The sequence below is a fragment of the Salmo salar genome, chromosome 29 (genome assembly GCF_965601325.2).
Source record: "Salmo salar chromosome 29, fSalSal1, whole genome shotgun sequence".
NCBI classification, from domain to species: Eukaryota; Metazoa; Chordata; class Actinopteri; order Salmoniformes; family Salmonidae; genus Salmo; species Salmo salar.
The window spans coordinates 19,669,828-19,692,893 of record NC_138319.1 but is presented as its reverse complement, the minus strand read 5'-3'; the positions used below and the strand labels follow the sequence as shown (position 1 = coordinate 19,692,893).

General features: G+C 48.7%; 1 protein-coding gene across 1 annotated transcript in view; it reads right to left on the bottom strand.

Moving 5' to 3' along the window:
* Positions 1-192: 192 nt before the first annotated feature.
* LOC106590287 (serine/threonine-protein kinase 17A) overlaps positions 193-23,066 on the bottom strand; it is a 41,487-nt gene continuing 18,613 nt past the window's right edge. Inside the window, exons 2-7 of the mRNA XM_014181132.2 lie at positions 21,717-21,929; positions 5,364-5,508; positions 4,879-5,005; positions 4,696-4,744; positions 4,286-4,465; positions 193-1,913 (exon numbers count right to left, since the gene is read on the bottom strand). Of these exons, the coding sequence (XP_014036607.1) occupies positions 1,580-1,913; positions 4,286-4,465; positions 4,696-4,744; positions 4,879-5,005; positions 5,364-5,508; positions 21,717-21,929 (1,048 nt within the window). The 3' untranslated portion in view covers positions 193-1,579. The remainder of the gene's footprint in view (positions 1,914-4,285; positions 4,466-4,695; positions 4,745-4,878; positions 5,006-5,363; positions 5,509-21,716; positions 21,930-23,066) is intronic.

Sequence of the window (23,066 nt, the reverse complement as noted above, 5' to 3'; positions counted from 1 at the left end):
CTCCACTCAGGGGCATCACACTGATGCTTGGCAAATAGCCTGCCCTTTCCCTCACCCAGCGGACACAGCTGCCAGTGTGTCCACGCAGATGTATCATACACTCGTACGCATGCACACACACACCCACTAAATGTCATCTCCTCTGAAATAAATGTCAAGGCCACAACACAAAAACCAAATCGTACTCAAAAAAAGGTTTAGAGACTTATCTTTATTTACAGTATCAGGACATTCATGTACAAATTTGTTCCCATAATAAGGAGCCTCTCGTTTGATAGAGACAAACTTGGACCAATTTACAGTAATTACTATTGGGAGTTAGGAAAGAAAAACAAGCGCTGTCTGCATATACAAGTCAATTATTTGCAATTATTGCTGAAGAGATTGAAACCCATGGGATGTTTTCAGTTCTGGGTCAAACGTGTGCAATGGCTTTTTAAACAGTATTATTTCGAGACATACTCTCAAAGCAACATAACATTGGTTTCATATACACAGAATTAACCCTCCCTCCCCCGTTCCCATTTTAGAAGATATCTATAACCTTAAACAAAATACCTTAAGAAAAGAGATAGCCTGACGAAACATTGACAAAAAACTGGAGAAAAAAAAAGGAAAAAAAGATACAATTGCATTTATGGCCCAAGTCATTGCTAATTCTCCAAGCATGGCACCAAAGAAGAACAAAACAAAAACAAAACGAAGTATCACAACAAGGCTTAGGGCCAGATTCAATCAGATCGGCTTTAGAGCTGTCAAATCCACAATGGATCCCGGCATTATACCTAAAGCGGACATTGCCATTGGCTGCACAGAGTCGCATTGAGAGAAATCCCATGCAGCCTTGTTTACAAGTTCGAACACTGGAATGTGAGATGTAATCTACACCTCGATTAGGCTGATAGAAATCCTCATCATTTTGCTCAATGATTTTCCATTTGAGCGACATTATTTCTATATAGCCTACACTTTCTCGTTCTGAACTTTATGCTGTGGTTTCGTGACAATGATCACCAGAGCAGCTCTGATTTGACAGCTCCAACGCAGTTCCACTTCCGACACCAAAACATCAGCTCTGCAGGTGTCGGATATCGGTTAACGCTTGATCTGACTGAATCTAGGCCTTAGTCCGGAGTACCGATTCCCATGTATAGTAAAGCAGCACAAACATAAAATACAAAAACAACGGGACATTTAAAAAAAAAATATTAAAAAAAAAAGTTTGGCTTACGAGTTCAGACCATGAGGTGGGTTAAAAAGTGTCAGATATTTATTGTGGTTTGTAAGTGCGACATTTTGTACCGCTTTCACTTAGATGGAAGAGCAGGGGTTCTCCACTATGGTTCCTGGCGAGCTACTGGGTGGTGCAGGCTTTCGCTCCAAGCCATCATTAATGTACCTGATTTTACTAACCAACCAATTAGGGCTGTGATCGGCTGAATTAGCTGGTGTGTTAGTGAACGGCAGGAGGGAGACCCAACACAACCAGTACCTCTCCAGGACCGGAGCGAAGACCCCTTGTGTAAAGGTTGAGATGTCTGTGTGTGTGTGTGTGTGTGTGTGTCTGTGTTTGTGTCATTCAGTATATGAACTCCCCGGGGACTTCTTGGAGGGCGCTAAAGGGCTCCTCGAACTTGAAGCGCTTGGAGATAGCCTTCTGGTCGGGGTTTATGACCTCCTTGTCTGTTGACTGGCGACACTGGCCCAGTGTGTAGGCTGCCACCACGATCAGCTCCTCTGTTACAGGACCTTCCTTCTCCTCTTCCCTGATGGGGCTCTCAGGGCTGACTGGCTCCGAGGGGCACTTGGTTGGGCTGGTAGTCTCTTTCACCGCTGTTGTCGCCTCCGCCTGCTTTTTCTCTTTTGGTTGGAGCCACTGGTGCTGCAGGCACTCTTCTGCTGTGGCACGGTTCCTGTTGGGAGAAAGGAGAGTGTGAGAACAGGGAATCAATGGGAATATCCACCTTCTTCGCTGGCTTGGTGGGTTTCAGCAAGCATGGCACATGCAACACCAAGGCTGTGGGTTTGATTGCCCATGGGACCTATTCTATACCATATATACAGTGCATCGGAAAGTATTCAGACCCCTTGTTCTAAATGTTGTTATGTTACAGCCTTATTTTAAAATGGATTAAATAGTTTTTTCCATCACCAATCTACATACAATACCCCATAATGACAAAGCAAAAACAGGTTTTTAGACATTTTTGCAAATTTATGTAAATGTATTTCAATTTTTTTTTTTTTATATGTACTCAGTCCTTTTACTCAGTACTTTGTTGAAGCACCTTTGGCAGCGATTAGTCTCGAGTCTTCTTGGGTATGACGCTACAAGCTTGGCATACCTGTATTTGGAGAGTTTCTCCCATTCTTCTCTGCAGATCCTCTCAAGCTCTGTCAGGTTAGATGGGGAGCATTGCTGCACAGCTGTTTTCAGGTCTCTCCAGAGATGTTCGATCGGGTTCAAGTCTGGGCTCTGGCTGGGCCACTCAAAGACATTCAGAGACTTGTCCTGAAGCCACTCTGGCGCTGTCTTGGCTGTGTGCTTAGTGTTGTCCTGTTGGAAGGTGAACCTTGGCCCTAGTCTGAGGTCCTGAGCGCTCTGGAGCAGGTTTTCATCAAGGATCTTTGTACTTTGCCCTATTAATTTTTCACTCCATCCTGGTCTCCCAGTCCCTGTCACTGAAAAACATCCCCACAGCATGATGCTGCCTCCACCATGCTTCACCGTAGGAATGGTGCAAGGTCTCCTCCAGACGTGATGCTTGGCTATCAGGCCAAAGAGTCTTTAGGTGCCTTTTGGAAAAATCCAAGCGGGCTGTCATGTGCCTTTTACTAAGGAGTGGTTTCCGTCGCCACAACCATAAAGGCTTGATTGGTGGAGTGCTGCCGAGATGGTTGTCCTTCTGGAAGGTTCTCCCATCTCCACAGAGGAACTCTGGAGCTCTTTCAGATTGACCATCGAGTTCTTGGTCACCTCCCTGACCAAGGCCCTTCTCCCCGATTGCGCAGTTTGGCCGGGCGGCCAGCTCTAAGAAGTGTCTTGGTGGTTCCAAACTTCTTCCATTTAAGAATGAAGGAGGCCACTGTGTTCTTGGGGACCTTCAATGCAGCAGACATTTTTTAGTACCCTTCCCCAGATCTGTTCCTCAACACAATCCTGTCACGGAGCTCTACGAACAATTCCTTCGTCACCATGGCTTGGTTTTTGCTCTGACATGCACTGTCAACTGTGGGACCTTATATAGACAGGTGTGTGCCTTTCTAAATCATGTCCAATCAACTGGATGTACTACAGGTGGACTCCAATCAAGTTGTAGAAACACCTCAAGGATGATCAATGGAAACAGGATGCACCTGAGCTCAATCTCGAGTCTCATTGCAACGGGTCTTAATACTTATGTAAATAAGGTATTTTTGTTTTCTATTTTCAATGAATTTGCAAAAATTTCTAAAAAAACGGTTTTTGCTATGTCATTATGGGGTATTGAGAGGAGGATTTTTTTATTTAATCCATTTTAGAATAAGGCTTTAACGTAACAAAATGTGGAAAAAGTCAAGAGGTCTGAATACTTTCCGAATGCACTGTCTACACTGAACAAAAATATAAAAGCATCATGTAAAGTGTAAAGAGCCTAGAAATTTTCCATTAGCACAAAAAGTGTAATTTTGAGCACAAATTTGTTTGTGTGGCATATCAAGAAGCTGAATAATCACCATGATCATTACACAGCTGCACCTTGTGCTGGGGACAATAAAAGGCCGCTCTAAAATGCCACAGATTTCTCAAGTGTTGCTATTGGCATGCTGACTGCAGTAATGTCCACCAGAGCTGTTGCCAGAGAACTTAATGTTAATTGCTCTACCGACCATAAGCCACCTCCAATGTCGTTTTAGAGAAATTGGCAGTACGTCCAACTGGCCTCACAACTGCAGACCACGTTTAACCACGCCAGCCCAGGACCTCCAAATCAGGCTTCTTCCCCTGCGGGATTGTCTGAGACCAGCCACCTGGACAGCTGATGAAACTGAGGAGTATGTATGTCTGTAATAAAGCCCTTTTGTGGGGAGAAACGTATTATAATTGGCTGGACCTGGCTCTCAAGTGGATGGGCATATGCCCTCTCAGGCCCAACCATGGCTGCCCCCCGTGCCCAATCATGTAATATCCATAGATTAGGGCCATATTAATTAATTTCAATTGAACTGTAACTAAGTAAAAATGTTGAGATTGTTGCGTTTATATTTGTATTCATTTTTAGGGCATTAAAGAGTCATTACTCACTGGGGTTCTTTGATGAGCAGGGCTTTGATGAAGGTGATGGCGGCCTGGTCTACATGCTCCAGCTCCTCCTCCTGGTAGCTGATGTTGATCTGGGAGATGTTGAGGAATGTCTCCTGCTTGTCCTCTCCCAGGAAGGGAGAGATTCCCGTCAGCATCACATAGGCCAGTACACCAATACTCCTGTCAGCCATTTACAGTGACAAACGGTTAGACAGCCACTGGAAATAAGCTCAGGATTTTCTCTCTAAGAAAATAACTTTACATCTGCATAATGGAACGGTGATGTATTCTTTCATGTGTGAAGTTTTCCATTTTCTATCGCTTTTTCAAATAAGCTTTTGGATAATTCAAATCACAAGCCATACAACATACTGTTGCACTATGCTACAGTACAGTGAAATGCCACTTACCACATATCTGTCGCTGTGCTAATCGGCTCGTAATTCAGGATTTCTGGAGCTGCAAAACATTTGTCTTTATTTTATTTGGGTGAACTATCCCTTTAAAGATTTTGGACATGCTGAGTGCAGTGACCATGAGGTCAATAACAAAATGGCGTCTGTCAGGGGTTGTGCGTTTGCTGCACTACTTACCCACATACTCCGGGGTCCCCATGATCTCCCTGAGCTCCTGATTGCTGCTCACCATCCTGGACAGACCAAAGTCCACGATCTTGATGTCCCCCAGAAGAGCGTCGCTTGTCAGCAGAATGTTCTGGGGCTGGAGAGGAAGAAAGAAAAACACAGCCTCAGAGGTCCAGTGGGGCTAACTTGCGTATGTTTGGTACTGCGTCTAAACAGCGATATTAAAGCTTGATTCCATCTTTAAAGGGATAGGGCAACATTCTGGCAATTAAGATTTTTCGCTAGTTAGCAATGGCTCCAGAAACGACTTTCAACTTCCTTCAAACTGCACGCATACCTCCAAAAATTGGTATCCGCGAGTTCATCTGACTCTGGGTAAGCAGAAAAAAATTGCCAAAATGTCACATTATCCCTTTAACCACAAGGTGGACTACGTGATCACATGCATATAACAAGAATGTTGGTACAGGGTCTAACAGGAGTCAGGGACTGACCTTGAGGTCCAGGTGCACCATGTTGTTCCTGTGGAGGAAAGAAACTCCCTCTAGGATCTGTCTCATCAACCTCTTCACGTCCTCCTCTTTGAAGGCCTCGTCCCGCTCCGCCACACACTGGTTAAAGATCTCTCCTCCTGCTGCACTGTGGACACACACACACAGACCGGTTAAACATCTCATCTTTTCCATACAAACATGCAACCAAGTTGAAACCGTAATAGTAGTATTTTACAAGCTGCGTCACGTTTTTGGATTTGGCAGGCTGGCTATATGCTGGTGTGCATTGGATGCACACAGACCACAAGTAAAACCACATATCTTATCAGTACAAACACTCAAACCTTTCATTTTGCATTTCACTACTCTTTCTCTGTCACTAACGTCTTAACCACAATCAGTGGTTGGCTATATTCCTTGGGAGTCTGGGATAGCCTGTCCTGAATGACCAATCACTGAATGATGGATGACTAATTACTGTGTTTCTCCTGTCTGGTGGAGGTGGTGATGCTGCCTTCCAGCTAGGTCTGGTCTCCTGTCTGGTGGTGGTGGTTATACTGCCTTCCAGCTAGGTCTGGTCTCCTGTCTGGTGGTGGTGGTTATACTGCCTTCCAGCTAGGTCTGGTCTCCTGTCTGGTGGTGGTGGTTATACTGCCTTCCAGCTAGGTCTGGTCTCCTGTCTGGTGGTGGTGGTTATACTGCCTTCCAGCTAGGTCTGGTCTCCTGTCTGGTGGTGGTGGTGGTTATACTGCCTTCCAGCTAGGTCTGGTCTCCTGTCTGGTGGTGGTGGTGGTTATGCTGCCTTCCAGCTAGGTCTGGTCTCCTGTCTGGTGGTGGTGGTTATACTGCCTTCCAGCTAGGTCTGGTCTCCTGTCTGGTGGTGGTGGTTATACTGCCTTCCAGCTAGGTCTGGTCTCCTGTCTGGTGGTGGTGATACTGCCTTCCAGCTAGGTCTGGTCTCCTGTCTGGTGGTGGTGATGCTGCCTTCCAGCTAGGTCTGGTCTCCTGTCTGGTGGTGGTGGTTATACTGCCTTCCAGCTAGGTCTGGTCTCCTGTCTGGTGGTGGTGGTTATACTGCCTTCCAGCTAGGTCTGGTCTCCTGTCTGGTGGTGGTGGTTATACTGCCTTCCAGCTAGGTCTGGTCTCCTGTCTGGTGGTGGTGGTTATACTGCCTTCCAGCTAGGTCTGGTCTCCTGTCTGGTGGTGGTGGTTATACTGCCTTCCAGCTAGGTCTGGTCTCCTGTCTGGTGGTGGTGGTTATACTGCCTTCCAGCTAGGTCTGGTCTCCTGTCTGGTGGTGGTGGTTATACTGCCTTCCAGCTAGGTCTGGTCTCCTGTCTGGTGGTGGTGGTTATACTGCCTTCCAGCTAGGTCTGGTCTCCTGTCTGGTGGTGGTGGTGGTTATGTTGCCTTCCAGCTAGGTCTTGTCTCCTGTCTGGTGGTGGTGGTTATACTGCCTTCCAGCTAGGTCTGGTCTCCTGTCTGGTGGTGGTGGTTATACTGCCTTCCAGCTAGGTCTGGTCTCCTGTCTGGTGGTGGTGGTTATACTGCCTTCCAGCTAGGTCTGGTCTCCTGTCTGGTGGTGGTGGTTATACTGCCTTCCAGCTAGGTCTGGTCTCCTGTCTGGTGGTGGTGGTTATACTGCCTTCCAGCTAGGTCTGGTCTCCTGTCTGGTGGTGGTGGTTGTTATACTGCCTTCCAGCTAGGTCTGGTCTCCTGTCTGGTGGTGGTGGTTATACTGCCTTCCAGCTAGGTCTGGTCTCCTGTCTGGTGGTGGTGGTGGTGATACTGCCTTCCAGCTAGGTCTGGTCTCCTGTCTGGTGGTGGTTATACTGCCTTCCAGCTAGGTCTGGTCTCCTGTCTGGTGGTGGTTATACTGCCTTCCAGCTAGGTCTGGTCTCCTGTCTGGTGGTGGTGGTTATACTGCCTTCCAGCTAGGTCTGGTCTCCTGTCTGGTGGTGGTGGTGGTGGTTATACTGCCTTCCAGCTAGGTCTGGTCTCCTGTCTGGTGGTGGTTATACTGCCTTCCAGCTAGGTCTGGTCTCCTGTCTGGTGGTGGTGGTGGTGGTTATGCTGCCTTCCAGCTAGGTCTGGTCTCCTGTCTGGTGGTGGTGGTGGTGGTTATACTGCCTTCCAGCTAGGTCTGGTCTCCTGTCTGGTGGTGGTGGTGATGCTGCCTTCCAGCTAGGTCTGGTCTCCTGTCTGGTGGTGGTGATGCTGCCTTCCAGCTAGGTCTGGTCTCCTGTCTGGTGGTGGTGATGTTGCCTTCCAGCTAGGTCTGGTCTCCTGTCTGGTGGTGGTTATGTTGCCTTCCAGCTAGGTCTGGTCTCCTGTCTGGTGGTGGTGGTTATGCTGCCTTCCAGCTAGGTCTGGTCTCCTGTCTGGTGGTGGTGATGTTGCCTTCCAGCTAGGTCTGGTCTCCTGTCTGGTGGTGGTTATACTGCCTTCCAGCTAGGTCTGGTCTCCTGTCTGGTGGTGGTGGTTGTTATACTGCCTTCCAGCTAGGTCTGGTCTCCTGTCTGGTGGTGGTGATGTTGCCTTCCAGCTAGGTCTGGTCTCCTGTCTGGTGGTGGTTATACTGCCTTCCAGCTAGGTCTGGTCTCCTGTCTGGTGGTGGTGGTTGTTATACTGCCTTCCAGCTAGGTCTGGTCTCCTGTCTGGTGGTGGTGGTTATACTGCCTTCCAGCTAGGTCTGGTCTCCTGTCTGGTGGTGGTGGTTATACTGCCTTCCAGCTAGGTCTGGTCTCCTGTCTGGTGGTGGTTATACTGCCTTCCAGCTAGGTCTGGTCTCCTGTCTGGTGGTGGTGGTTATGCTGCCTTCCAGCTAGGTCTGGTCTCCTGTCTGGTGGTGGTGGTGATACTGCCTTCCAGCTAGGTCTGGTCTCCTGTCTGGTGGTGGTGGTGGTGGTTATACTGCCTTCCAGCTAGGTCTGGTCTCCTGTCTGGTGGTGGTGGTTATACTGCCTTCCAGCTAGGTCTGGTCTCCTGTCTGGTGGTGGTGGTTATACTGCCTTCCAGCTAGGTCTGGTCTCCTGTCTGGTGGTGGTGGTTATACTGCCTTCCAGCTAGGTCTGGTCTCCTGTCTGGTGGTGGTGGTTATACTGCCTTCCAGCTAGGTCTGGTCTCCTGTCTGGTGGTGGTGGTTATGCTGCCTTCCAGCTAGGCCTGGTCTCCTGTCTGGTGGTGGTGGTTATACTGCCTTCCAGCTAGGTCTGGTCTCCTGTCTGGTGGTGGTGGTGGTTATACTGCCTTCCAGCTAGGTCTGGTCTCCTGTCTGGTGGTGGTGGTTATACTGCCTTCCAGCTAGGTCTGGTCTCCTGTCTGGTGGTGGTGGTTATGCTGCCTTCCAGCTAGGCCTGGTCTCCTGTCTGGTGGTGGTGGTTATACTGCCTTCCAGCTAGGTCTGGTCTCCTGTCTGGTGGTGGTGATGCTGCCTTCCAGCTAGGTCTGGTCTCCTGGCTGGTGGTGGTGATGCTGCCTTCCAGCTAGGTCTGGTCTCCTGGCTGGTGGTGGTGGTGGTGGTGATACTGCCTTCCAGCTAGGTCTGGTCTCCTGTCTGGTGGTGGTTATACTGCCTTCCAGCTAGGTCTGGTCTCCTGTCTGGTGGTGGTGGTGGTGGTTATACTGCCTTCCAGCTAGGTCTGGTCTCCTGTCTGGTGGTGGTGGTGGTGATACTGCCTTCCAGCTAGGTCTGGTCTCCTGTCTGGTGGTGGTGGTTATGCTGCCTTCCAGCTAGGTCTGGTCTCCTGTCTGGTGGTGGTGGTTATACTGCCTTCCAGCTAGGTCTGGTCTCCTGTCTGGTGGTGGTGGTTATGCTGCTTTCCAGCTAGGCCTGGTCTCCTGTCTGGTGGTGGTGGTTATACTGCCTTCCAGCTAGGTCTGGTCTCCTGTCTGGTGGTGGTGGTTATACTGCCTTCCAGCTAGGTCTGGTCTCCTGTCTGGTGGAGGTGGTTATACTGCCTTCCAGATAGGTCTGGTCTCCTGACATGGTGGTGGTGGTGATGCTGCCTTCCAGCTAGGTCTGGTCTCCTGTCTGGTGGTGGTGGTGATACTGCCTTCCAGCTAGGTCTGGTCTCCTGTCTGGTGGTGGTGGTGGTGATACTGCCTTCCAGCTAGGTCTGGTCTCCTGTCTGGTGGTGGTGATGCTGCCTTCCAGCTAGGTCTGGTCTCCTGTCTGGTGGTGGTGGTGGTTATACTGCCTTCCAGCTAGGTCTGGTCTCCTGTCTGGTGGTGGTGGTTATACTGCCTTCCAGCTAGGTCTGGTCTCCTGTCTGGTGGAGGTGGTGATGCTGCCTTCCAGCTAGGTCTGGTCTCCTGTCTGGTGGTGGTGGTGGTTATACTGCCTTCCAGCTAGGTCTGGTCTCCTGTCTGGTGGTGGTGGTTATGCTGCCTTCCAGCTAGGTCTGGTCTCCTGTCTGGTGGTGGTGGTTATACTGCCTTCCAGCTAGGTCTGGTCTCCTGTCTGGTGGTGGTGGTTATACTGCCTTCCAGCTAGGTCTGGTCTCCTGTCTGGTGGTGGTGGTGGTTATACTGCCTTCCAGCTAGGTCTGGTCTCCTGTCTGGTGGTGGTGGTTATACTGCCTTCCAGCTAGGTCTGGTCTCCTGTCTGGTGGTGGTGGTTATACTGCCTTCCAGCTAGGTCTGGTCTCCTGTCTGGTGGTGGTGGTGGTTATACTGCCTTCCAGCTAGGTCTGGTCTCCTGTCTGGTGGTGGTGGTTATACTGCCTTCCAGCTAGGTCTGGTCTCCTGTCTGGTGGTGGTGGTTATACTGCCTTCCAGCTAGGTCTGGTCTCCTGTCTGGTGGTGGTGGTTATGCTGCCTTCCAGCTAGGTCTGGTCTCCTGTCTGGTGGTGGTGGTTATACTGCCTTCCAGCTAGGTCTGGTCTCCTGTCTGGTGGTGGTGGTTATACTGCCTTCCAGCTAGGTCTGGTCTCCTGTCTGGTGGTGGTGGTTATACTGCCTTCCAGCTAGGTCTGGTCTCCTGTCTGGTGGTGGTTATACTGCCTTCCAGCTAGGTCTGGTCTCCTGTCTGGTGGTGGTGGTTATACTGCCTTCCAGCTAGGTCTGGTCTCCTGTCTGGTGGTGGTGGTTATACTGCCTTCCAGCTAGGTCTGGACAGTAGCTTCAGCTGTACAGCTATTGAGGTGGGGTTGAGGTGGAACATTTGACTGTTATTCCACCACCTGGGTGATTTTGCCCCGGGCCATGCTAGCTGTTGAGTGATCCACTCCTGGCGTTGACATAGACAGCCCTTTATAATGATATGTGGCCACTGTTAATGAGGAGAGACCCTTTTTAAGAGTCTGTTTCCCTCTGTAGCCAGCCACAGACAGTGATAAGTCCTGCTTGTTCACCAGACAAGGTCATAGGTCTCCCCTTGGGTGGGCTTCGGAGGTGCCATGTGTGTGTTTGGGGTGGCGGGTATGTGTGTGTGTGGCTTAAAGCAATGGCATTCTGTTCCAAAACTTCTCCGGTGGGATGTCAAAACAACTTGAACTTGAGTCTATTCCAGTATCCCCCATGGGAGACAGCTAGATATTGTATCTAGATCAAGGGAGTGTGTGGAAGGCTCCATCTCGCTAGAGGGATTGGTTCTAACATAGCACACTAATTAGGGATAGTGCACTACAATACCACTATTGACACGGTTTGATTCACCACATGATCATAAGATTGATCATGTGATTTGTGAATAATATTATGAATATTTCACAACACAGTATGCCACAAAGTTAATATGAAAATATCCAATACAGTTAATGACATGGAACGGAAAGGGCTTGCCTTTTAAAATCACTGGCAGTTCTTAGTGACTGAGGGATAATACTTTATTTTACAGTCCTATTTCAGATGTTTATTACAAAGAATCTTGTCTTATGTCTATTTCCTAGTACTTACTAAGCACTCCTTCAATTAATCCCAACAAATGTGAAAGGTCATTATTAGGTAACCAACGTGTACATCATATCATGTGGCTAAGTAAATACCAGGCAAGCAACAGACTGTAAACTCAATACTATTTGAAAGTCTTGTGTTATCTCTCATAATACCAGTTGTGTAAAGTACTTAAGTAAAAAATACTTTAAAAGTACTACTTAAGCATTTTTTGGGGGGCATCTGTACTTTACTATTTATATTTTTCGACTACTTTTACTTCACTACATCCCTAAAGAAAATAATGTACTTTTTACTCCATACATTTTCCCTGACACCCAAAAGTACATTTTGAATGCTTAGTAGGACAGGAAAATGGTCCAATTCACACACGTATCCCTGGTCATCCTGCCTTTGATCTGGCAGATTCACTAAAGACATATGCTTTGTTTGCAAATTATGTTGGAGCGTGCCCCTGGCTATCCTTAAATAAAAAAGAAAATGGTGCCGTCCAGTTTGCTTAATATAAGAAATTTGAAATGATTTATACTTTAACTTCAGATAATCAAGTTTATTTCACCAATTACATTTCATTTTGATACTTAAGTATATTGAAAACCAAATACTTTTAGACTTTTACTCTAGTAGTATTTTACTGGGTGACTTTCACTCGAGTCATTTTCTATTAAAAGGTATCTTTACTTTTACTCACGTATTACAACTGGGTACTTTTTCCAGTCTTGAGTCTTGATGACATGAGGAGCTAGCAGGGGAAACCACCACCCTGTGCCCCTTTCCACACGACACCTTATGTGACACGTGAAACTAACTTAATTTCCTCCTGACCTGCAGTGACTGCCACCCAATTAGGTTGGAAAGCGAGACAGGAGAAAGTTTGTTGAAAGAGTGAGGCTTATCAAAAATAGACAAGGGCTCCCTTGAAGCCAACATGAATTGGGTCCTGTCTGGGTATGGAGGGAGTTTCAGAAGTGGTTTTGGTTCTAAGGCTGAAAATACAGCGCTTGCCACATGCCAGGTTGAAAACACAAAAGGTGGAACAGAGAGAGACGTCAGACTTTAGTCAGCTGAGTGGTAGGCTTCATGTAGGCCAGCTGTACTGTATTGTCACATGGGTCTAAACTCACGGTGTGTGGTTTTGGGTTATGCTGTATTATATTTCTTCAGGTGGTGTAGCTGTATGCTGCGTTGCTCTGTGGTGTTGCGCTGTGCTGTGCACATTATGGAATTACTAGTAATTCCATTTCTCTGGAGATGTTGTTGTGCTAGTATTGTGTTGCTCCTCGGCTGTATCTAGGATGACATGTCCAGTGGCTAAGCCTGGGTGGGTGACTGTTGTCTCCGGTCTGTCCATGGCGGTCTGTCTACCCATTCTCTTCCCTCTCTGAGTATAGGATCCATCATCCAACAATTGGCCAAACCCGTCACAGAGAGTGAGTGAGTGAGTGAGTGAGTGAGTGAGTGAGTGAGTGAGTGAGTGAGTGAGTGAGTGTGAGTGAGTGAGTGAGAGAGAGTGAGAGTCCCCATCGGAAAGCAGTGATGACTCCAGTCAATGTACTCTCTGCAAAGGGCAGACAGCTGAGAGAGAAAGCCAACAACCTCTCCTCATTCATTATCTTTACCATCTTCCAGACAGGTGAGTCCCATAGTGAGCCCATGCCTACATGTCTGAGTGTACAGTAATGTCCTTGAGTGATATTAAACACATGGGCCATGTCTTAATACTTGGAGAATGAAAGTCCTTTCCTCAGGTCTTTTTTTTCCATTAACACTTGATAAGTGAATAGGATTCCGCTATATTGCTTCCACCCATCATGTCCTGCCAGATCAGCTATCATGGAGGTAAGAAAACAAGGTAGTTTAAAGGTCAACTCCACCACTTTTCAACCTCATTTTCCTTTTCTCCAGCGCAATACCAGTGTCAACATATGTGAAAAATTCCATATATATATATATATATATATATATATATATAAATAAAAGTCCATAGTCAAAAGTTAACATTTTAAAAAGTGCTTTTTCAAACACTGAGATTCGCGGTGATGTGGGGAGCAAGAACAATACCCTCCCTCGGGTTAGAAACTCGCTGCAGGTTTTTAAAATCACCGTTTTATTTTACTTTCAATACTACCCTGTAATGTCACAGAAGCATTTTTTTTTTTAGGACCTTACATTTTGTTTTAACACTGAGCTGCTTTCACATATGTAGACGACACTGGTTTGGTGCTGGAGATGAATGAGGTTGAAAAGTGGCAGAATTGCCCTTTAACTCGTGAGACACAGCATATAACTAACTCTCTAGCTGAGGGTGAAATGTGCTTTTCTGTTATTGTCTCTTAATAAGGCAATTCTGGAGAGATAATGCGATAACCCCTGCAGTTTCACTGCCTCACCATCGGGTGTCAGTCAAGGGTAGAGGAGATGGGTACAGTAACCTGGTTTTAATGTCTACGACAGTAACAGAGTGGGATTAAACCGAAACAGGGGGAGACCTCCTTCCCGGGTCGAGGTCTGGTAAAGCACTCCGCTCCATATGGTCAGCCACGAACACCCCACGGAGCACTAACTAAAGGCTGCATCAGGAAAATCATGTTATCAGCTTTGTTTTCCCTCCAACTCAGTGGTTGCTAAATGTTTCAGCATTGTGACCCACTAATCAAATCATCACAGCTGAGTCTCAAACTACAACTCTGACTTGGTCCCAAGTCCTGACCCACCATTTGGGGAAACAAACTGCCCCAACTGCAAAAAAAATGAATAAAAATTGATATTTTCAACGTTAGTCACTTGGTACCAAAACAACAGAGTGGATTCTGTTTGAACTTTGCGACCAGTATAATGCCGGACACCAGGGACGTCCAACTGGCAGAGAAAATTCAGACAACACGGCACAGAACCAAAACGTTTTTTTTGGGGGGGGGGGCAGTTTCTCAGAGCCTCCCCTTCTCTATGTATTCTCCACAGACACCGAGGGCTCAAACTGGTTCCTCTGTTAGCACGACCAGTAATTATAGCCTAGCGCTGCCAGTTTAGCCTCTTAGAGCCTCTAACCACTGAGTGCACCAGGGGCGTCAGGGAAAATAAATCTGGCGGATTCATAACTAGGTCATTGCCGTTTTGGATGATGAGAGCACGTCTGGCCAGTTGCTGCTGTACTGTTTTGGTGTGGTGGGACCGGGGGTGAAACCCCCTTCTAATCCGAGGGGGTTTACACAAAGTGACATGAACTCTTAATGCCAAAGTGCCACACACATCACATGCACAAAATAAACTATTGGAATGTTGTCTATTGCCCTATTTCAGAGAATATGGGAGTCTTTTTCTGAGAATAATATTTACAGGGTTTGGGCCCTTAGCTCTCAGTATAACAGGTCAATCATTGCTTAATCTGATCTGCTGAAAATGTAATGATGAATAGTATGTATTGGGATCAGTGGTTAATATGAAATAAGATTATCATTTTGATACCAATTTCCAGGATACTAGCTTGTCAATCTATTTACGTGGACGGGATATGTTTGAACGTGACCTAAATCAGTGTTCAGTCTGAGCGGACAAAACATTTCCCGTGGCCTGGATTCATTCAATCAAAAGATAGATCCCGCTGATCCCCGACCCATTTCAGCGAAACTGAACACGGGAATCGTCCGGTCTATTTCTGTGTTGGCCTGTTTTGTTTCACCACTCAAACAAAAAACAAAAGACTAGCCACTTGATCAATGGAGGATGGAGAACGAGAGAGAAAAATAAAGAGGATGGAAGGAGAAAGGTGAAGTGGTTGGATTGATGGGACAGAGTGACAAAACGATCAAGTACCATCGGGCACAGTAGAGCTCAGTGTAGATTTGCGTGAGATGGGCTATCCCCCTCGCTCCGGAGATTAACCCTCCTTCATTGCTCTTATCCTCCACCTTCTCTGGGCTGGCAGCCACGGTCCGGACCCTCACGTGCCGCCATGGAGCACCACTGACATAATAAACTTCCATCTGGGGCCCAGAGAGCCCAATGAGGCCACATTCCTCCCTCACCCAGCCCCTCCCCTCTCCATCCTGCCTGGAAAAGAGCTTTGGATCCCTCTCCCCCAACAATCCGCCTCATACTGTAATTGCATGAATAGCTCTCTTTAATTTCAGGCTGACCCTCATCAGAAGCCTCACCACCCCCTCCCTCTCCTCATTCCTCCCGGTTTGCCGTAGAGCCTCAAAATATCCATCAGCTTTAAAAAAATAAAAAATAATAATCATTAAAAAAAGGAAAAACACAAAATCTATTACAACCAGGACTTTCTCTCCTTCTGTCTCCCTCCCAGTCTCCCTCTCTCGCCCTCCCTCCGTCCCCCTCCCCCTCGCTCCGTCTCCCTCGCCACCCTCGCCCCGTCTCCCTCGCCCCGTCCCTCCCTATGGCCGTCGCCCTCCCTCCCTATGGCCGTCGCCCTCCCTCCCTATGGCCGTCGCCCTCCCTCCCTATGGCCGTCGCCCTCCCTCCCTATGGCCGTCGCCCTCGCTCCCTATGGCCGTCGCCCTCCCTCCCTATGGCCGTCGCCCTCGCTCCCTATGGCCGTCGCCCTCCCTCCCTATGGCCGTCGCCCTCCCTCCCTATGGCCGTCGCCCTCCCTCCCTATGGCCATCCGTCTGTCTCCCTCTCCCCGTCTCCCTCGCTCCCCATCTACCCCTCGCTTCCTCTTCCTCCCGCCGTCTCCCTCCCTCCAGCTGTCTCCCTCCGTCCGCGTCTGTCCCTCCATCCGTGTCCGTCCCTCTCCCTCTGTCCGCCTCCCTCTCCTGCTCCCTCCCTCTCCGTCTCCCCCTCCGTCTCTGTGTCTCCCTCCGTCCCTCCCTCTCCGTCTGTCCCTCCCTCCCCGTCCTGCTCCCTGCCTCCGTCCGTCCCCCCCCTCCGTCTCCCTCCGTCCCCCTCCCTCCGTCTCCTTGTCCGTCCTGCTCCGTCTCCCACCTCCCTCTCCCTCCGTGTCTTCCTCCGTCTCCCTCCCTCCGTCTCCCTCTTTCCACTGATTTCACATGACAGAACCTCAAACAGGCTAAATGCATTCCGCTCTACTTCCCTTCTATATAAAAAAAAAGACAAAAACTAAAACAGCTCCATTATCCATATTGAATGGTGCTGACAGGGGCACTGCCAATCACCAGGGAGGGATCGCTTCCTATCCTTCACTCATCCCTCCTTTTTTGACAGGGTTATTGATGATATGGAGCCCCTCCTGGTTGTACAGAAGAGAGGGGGTAAAGGGGGGGTCTTATGGCAGGGGATGGGTAGTCAACTGAGGTCTGAACAGCAGATCAACAATGGGCTTGAGGGGGGGAAATAAGACTACGGGTGCAGCCGCAATTAAGGGATATTCTATTCTAAAAGATTACATTCTTATAAACAAGAAATGTCATCCCGCAAATGCTATACGCCGATATAGCTATGAAAAACGATCATAATACACATTAGACTGAAGGATCCCCTCTTCTCAACGTAATACACATTAGACTGAAGGATCCCCCTCTTCTCAATGTAATACACATTAGACTGAAGGATCCCCTCTTCTCAACGTAATACACATTAGGCTGAACGATCCCCCTCTTCTCAATGTAATACACATTAGACTGAACGATCCCCTCTTCTCAATGTAATACACATTAGACTGAACGATCCCCTCTTCTCAACGTAATACACATTAGGCTGAAGGATCACCTCTTCTCAATGTAATACACATTAGACTGAAGGATCCCCCTCTTCTCAACGTAATACACATTAGACTGAACGATCCCCCTCTTCTCAATGTAATACACATTAGACTGAAGGATCCCCTCTTCTCAATGTAATACACATTAGACTGAACGATCCCCCTCTTCTCAACGTAATACACATTAGACTGAACGATCCCCCTCTTCTCAACGTAATACACATTAGGCTGAAGGATCCCCTCTTCTCAACGTAATACACATTAGACTGAAGGATCCACCTCTTCTCAATGTAATACACATTAGGCTGAAGGATCCCCTCTTCTCAATGTAATACACATTAGGCTGAAGGATCCCCTCTTCTCAACGTAATACACATTAGACTGAAGGATCCCCTCTTCTCAATGTAATACACATTAGACTGAAGGATCCCCTCTTCTCAATGTAATACACATTAGACTGAACGATCCCCCTCTTCTCAATGTAATACACATTAGACTGAAGGATCCCCTTTTCTCAACGTAATACACATTAGGCTGAAGGATCAGTCTCAAAGGAGAGTAGTAGGGCATCTCATCCTGTTAACATGAGCAATCTAATTTTCTCTTCTAGGCTACTCCAGTATTTGTCCATTGAGTAGCCCCCACCACAGGCAGCATTACAGCCTTGTCCAGGTGAGCAGTCAAGTCACAGAGGGGCTCCATATGGACTGGAGTGACCGCTAGCGGAGGTCAGCAAAGTGGTGCCCTTTGCATTAGCTTAGGATGCTAATCTAGCAGGCCAATCAATTATCTCCCTGCTAATGCTAACACCACTTCCATCCCCCAGGCTACTCCAGGCCAGGGCACCACAGGGCTCCACTTAAAGCTTCTTTAAACCTGAGTCGGGGGGGGGGGGGGTGCCCAGCAAGCCACAGATAAGATGCATCTCTGTAGGCTACTCCAATGTACTAGGACCTCCTCACATTGAAATCAATGTTGGAGCCACGTCATGTTGGCTAATGTACTGCATTTGAGACACTATTCAATAATCTTTGGTGGCAGGGGGAGAAGCTGGGTGGATGTGCAATGTCTCTGTGGCCACAGTCATTAAAACACATGGATAGATGACTCGCATTCATCAGACACTCCCTCCCTTTCCTCTGTGACTGGACACATGACTGTTTGACCACAGACCCAACTTCTCACGGACACTTCCTTATGGTGGACCGTTTTAAAACTCAGGTTGTAGTGGGGTAATTGTGTGTGTGTATGCGAGTGTGTGTAGGTGGTGCAAGAAAAACGAGGGCTATGAGTGCCACCTACGAGTGCCACCGAATCTCTGCTGGAGGGGGAAAAAAATAATTATTTTCTGGGTCAAACACCGTGGCAGTGTGCCATTACAACCAGCAGCACAGTTACAATAATTGAATGAACACATTGGAGAAGAGAGAGAGAGAAGAAAGAAGAAAGAGAGAAAAGAAAGAGAGAAGAAAGAAAGAAAGAGAGAAAGAGAGAAAGAAAGAAAGAAAGAAAGAAAGAAAGAAAGAAAGAAAGAGAGAGAAAGAGAGAGAAAGAGAGAGAAAGAGAGAGAAAGGAGAGCGCCAAGCTGCCCTGGGGGAGGAGAGGTGACCCCATGTTGAGTGAAGGGTCCAAGCCTCCTGAGCCAGCGCCAACATGTGGAAACATGGCAGCCTCAGGGAAAGTGCATGTCAATGGGCTCAATATGGGAGGGAAAGAGACACACTCACACGTGCGCGCACACACACACACACACAAGGCCTGAGCAAACAGCGGTGGTGGGGTAGTTTCCATGGGCAGGCAGGCAGGCAGGGAGGAGGAGGAGGGAGTGCAGCTCTATGGGCCAGCTGCTGGGACCTTTCCCTTCATCGCTTCACGCCACAGTCTTTTCACACACAAAGGGCACATGAGAACCAGGTCAGGTCACTCATTGGTCAACAGCACTGATCTCACTCTACCACTCAAACGTACAGACAGTTGAAGACCTTTGGAATGTATTGTTGATAAGCTGAAAGGATGGCACTGTTCTATCAAATCACAATGAGGATTTCTTCATTAAAATGTTCAGATTTTTCATCCAGCCAATATTATTACAATATTGTAAAAGCAAAAGTCTTAGCCTAAAATCAAGGACTTTCACTTAACACAGAGGTGGACACAGAAGTTAGTATCAGGTAGGTACAGTAGGCTAAACGCTTTTCTTCTACAGTGAGTTTGAATCCAAAAGAGACCAGTATGGATCCTGTCTGGGAAACCAATCAGCCAGTCAGTGTGATGGCACAGCAGCTAACTTCATGAGAACGCCCTCACCCCAACAACCCCAAAGTTCAATGTCTGCATGTGACAAAGGGGAAACCCAATCCGCCACGCAATGTGTCTGTGTCTGTGTGTCCTGTCCAGTGCAGCAGAGAGGGGAGGGGGGATGGCACGTTGTTGAAATAGCCAGTGCTCACTGAGGCATGGGGAGTATCGCCCTGGGCTTTGGGACTGGATTACCGCTCTCTATGACCCACTATCCACTTCTCTCTGTCTCTCTCCCCCTCTTTATCCAGTGAGGCCCCTCTCTCTCTCTTCCTCCCTATCCAGTGAGGCCCCTCTCTCTCTCTTCCTCCCTATCCAGTGAGGCCCCTCTCTCTCTCTTCCTCCCTATCCAGTGAGGCCCCTCTCTCTCTCTTCCTCCCTATCCAGTGAGGCCCCTCTCCCTCTCTTCCTCCCTATCCAGTGAGGCCCCTCTCTCTCTCTCTCTCTCTCTTCCTCCCTATCCAGTGAGGCCCCTCTCTCTCTTCCTCTATCCAGTGAGGCCCCTCTCTCTCTTCCTCTATCCAGTGAGGCCCCCGTCTCTTCCTCCCCATCTCTATCCAGTGAGGCCCCCGTCTCTTCCTCCCCATCTCTATCCAGTGAGGCCCCCGTCTCTTCCTCCCCATCTCTATCCAGTGAGGCCCCCGTCTCTTCCTCCCCATCTCTATCCAGTGAGGCCCCCGTCTCTTCCTCCCCATCTCTATCCAGTGAGGCCCCCGTCTCTTCCTCCCCATCTCTATCCAGTGAGGCCCCCGTCTCTTCCTCCCCATCTCTATCCAGTGAGGCCCCCGTCTCTTCCTCCCCATCTCTATCCAGTGAGGCCCCCGTCTCTTCCTCCCCATCTCTATCCAGTGAGGCCCCCGTCTCTTCCTCCCCATCTCTATCCAGTGAGGCCCCCGTCTCTTCCTCCCCATCTCTATCCAGTGAGGCCCCCGTCTCTTCCTCCCCATCTCTATCCAGTGAGGCCCCCGTCTCTTCCTCCCCATCTCTATCCAGTGAGGCCCCCGTCTCTTCCTCCCCATCTCTATCCAGTGAGGCCCCCGTCTCTTCCTCCCCATCTCTATCCAGTGAGGCCCCCGTCTCTTCCTCCCCATCTCTATCCAGTGAGGCCCCCGTCTCTTCCTCCCCATCTCTATCCAGTGAGGCCCCCGTCTCTTCCTCCCCATCTCTATCCAGTGAGGCCCCCGTCTCTTCCTCCCCATCTCTATCCAGTGAGGCCCCCGTCTCTTCCTCCCCATCTCTATCCAGTGAGGCCCCCGTCTCTTCCTCCCCATCTCTATCCAGTGAGGCCCCCGTCTCTTCCTCCCCATCTCTATCCAGTGAGGCCCCCGTCTCTTCCTCCCCATCTCTATCCAGTGAGGCCCCCGTCTCTTCCTCCCCATCTCTATCCAGTGAGGCCCCCGTCTCTTCCTCCCCATCTCTATCCAGTGAGGCCCCCGTCTCTTCCTCCCCATCTCTATCCAGTGAGGCCCCCCGTCTCTTCCTCCCCATCTCTATCCAGTGAGGCCCCCGTCTCTTCCTCCCCATCTCTATCCAGTGAGGCCCCCGTCTCTTCCTCCCCATCTCTATCCAGTGAGGCCCCCGTCTCTTCCTCCCCATCTCTATCCAGTGAGGCCCCCGTCTCTTCCTCCCCATCTCTATCCAGTGAGGCCCCCGTCTCTTCCTCCCCATCTCTATCCAGTGAGGCCCCCGTCTCTTCCTCCCCATCTCTATCCAGTGAGGCCCCCGTCTCTTCCTCCCCATCTCTATCCAGTGAGGCCCCCGTCTCTTCCTCCCCATCTCTATCCAGTGAGGCCCCCGTCTCTTCCTCCCCATCTCTATCCAGTGAGGCCCCCGTCTCTTCCTCCCCATCTCTATCCAGTGAGGCCCCTGTCTCTCGGCTTTATTCTAGTTCTGTCTCTACCTCAGGCAATTGTTCATTACTTTTTTTTGTTCCATCCCTGTACTTATCTCCTCTCATTTACTGTCATTCTCTCTGCTTCCAAGAGCAGAGATAGTGGATAGGGTTTCACCTCAGTCTCTGTATTTAACAGCTTGCCTTTCAATAAATCATCTGGATCACAGACTTTTTATGATTCACCAGTCAGTTAAGGTGGCAGGCAGCAAGGAGATCAGTCTGCAGTGCCCGGGAGCCTCTCTCATACTTCCTATGGGGCAAAGGTGATACGTAGTGTCAAGCTACGTTTTCCATGGCCTAAATAACACTTTGTATTAGATCACTAGCACATTACCTGTCCTGCTTTTTCAGGTCAGTGTAAAAGAAGGAGATGAAGCCATATCAGACTATTGAGATACTAACTGTGTGTAAATGTGCATAAAAAAAGATAGTCTGATTGTGGTCCATGTCTGAAGTGGAATAAAAATGGAGGGTAGACCTTCTCGCTCTTCTTCCACGACTGACCTTTTCAAGTCTACGCATCATAGCGTTGAGTACGTGGCATTGTTCCTACAACTTCCATTTGACCAAAGTGCTACACACTCACAACTGGAGGACGAGCACCATCTCGGCGGCCATCTCGTAGACCTGGTGCAGGTTGACCACCCGCTGGCTGGCCGTGGCGAGCTCCAGAACGGCCACCTCGTGGATGATCTCCAGCCTGCAGTCCTGGCCCTTCCTCCTCTTCCTCATGAACTTGGCGGCGTACTCCCGGCCCGTGCACTTCTCCACACACTTCCTGACCACCGCAAACTTGCCCCTGAGGAGAAGCACAGGCAGAGAGAAGAGGGTGCTGGGTGAAGACTTACATTTCACTGAGAGGTCGTTTTAGTACAGAGAATAAGATAGTCTTTTCCAGACACGTTCTAGTCTAATGTCATCTACAATAGAGTAGGTTTATTTATGCACCGTTCAAGTTATTCTAAAGCCTTTTAACTCGCTCTGTAACTATGGTAACTGAAGACCGTTCATCACTTGGCACGACAAGTTGACTATATGACCTAGTTGCACTGACCCAATAGGGCAATACTGACGTTCTAACAATTCACAAGAATGACACAAGGCCAATATGAATGTTAGAGTTTTCAGCCTGGAGAAACTAAAGGAAGTAATAGCAGTGTGTCTCATTAGAGCTGCATGATGTTACAAATCAAAATGACCCGATGAACAAGCAGTGTGTTCACATACAAGTGTGAACACACACGCAGAAATGTTTTTCGTAGAACCCTTTCATCTCAGTGAGAGAAGAGACGTGTGTGTGTGTGTGTGTGTGTGTGTCTGTGATGCTGTTGATGAGAGAGAGGTGTTGTAGTGATCCTGAGACCAGCACACTTAACGTTGGATCTGAACATCCCTTTGTCTCCTTGGCATTTCTGCAGGATGAAGTCATCTCCCGTCCTCAGAACCCAAGTTGGCCCTCTTCCCTCACCGCTACAGCCGTCTGCTTTGTGGCGCTGACCCACTTTGAATGTGGACTATGAAGGGGTACGGGCCTGAACTGGTCTGGTGTGAAAAACACACAGCGAGCTGCTTGTGTTTCAAATGGCAACCTATTCCCTATAAAGTGCACTACTTTTGAGCAGGGTCCATAAGTAGATCTGGTCAAAAGTATATAGGGAACAGGGTGCCATTTGGGACACAGCGAGTGTGTTGCCCGGGGGGCCTCGCAGAGAGAAAGAAGTGTATAAAGATGACACGCCCACGTCAACTCCCCTCTCGGCTACTGAGAACGCAGTCAAATGCTCTAATATACTGAACCAATGGCCCCATTCTTTTCTGACCTCATTGTAAGAGGATATGACAACACAACCTCAGCTTCTAAAATGTGAGGCAGAGACATTTAAATGCCAAGTATAAACAGCGTAGGCGACAGTGATACTGTTTGCCTACTTTGTTT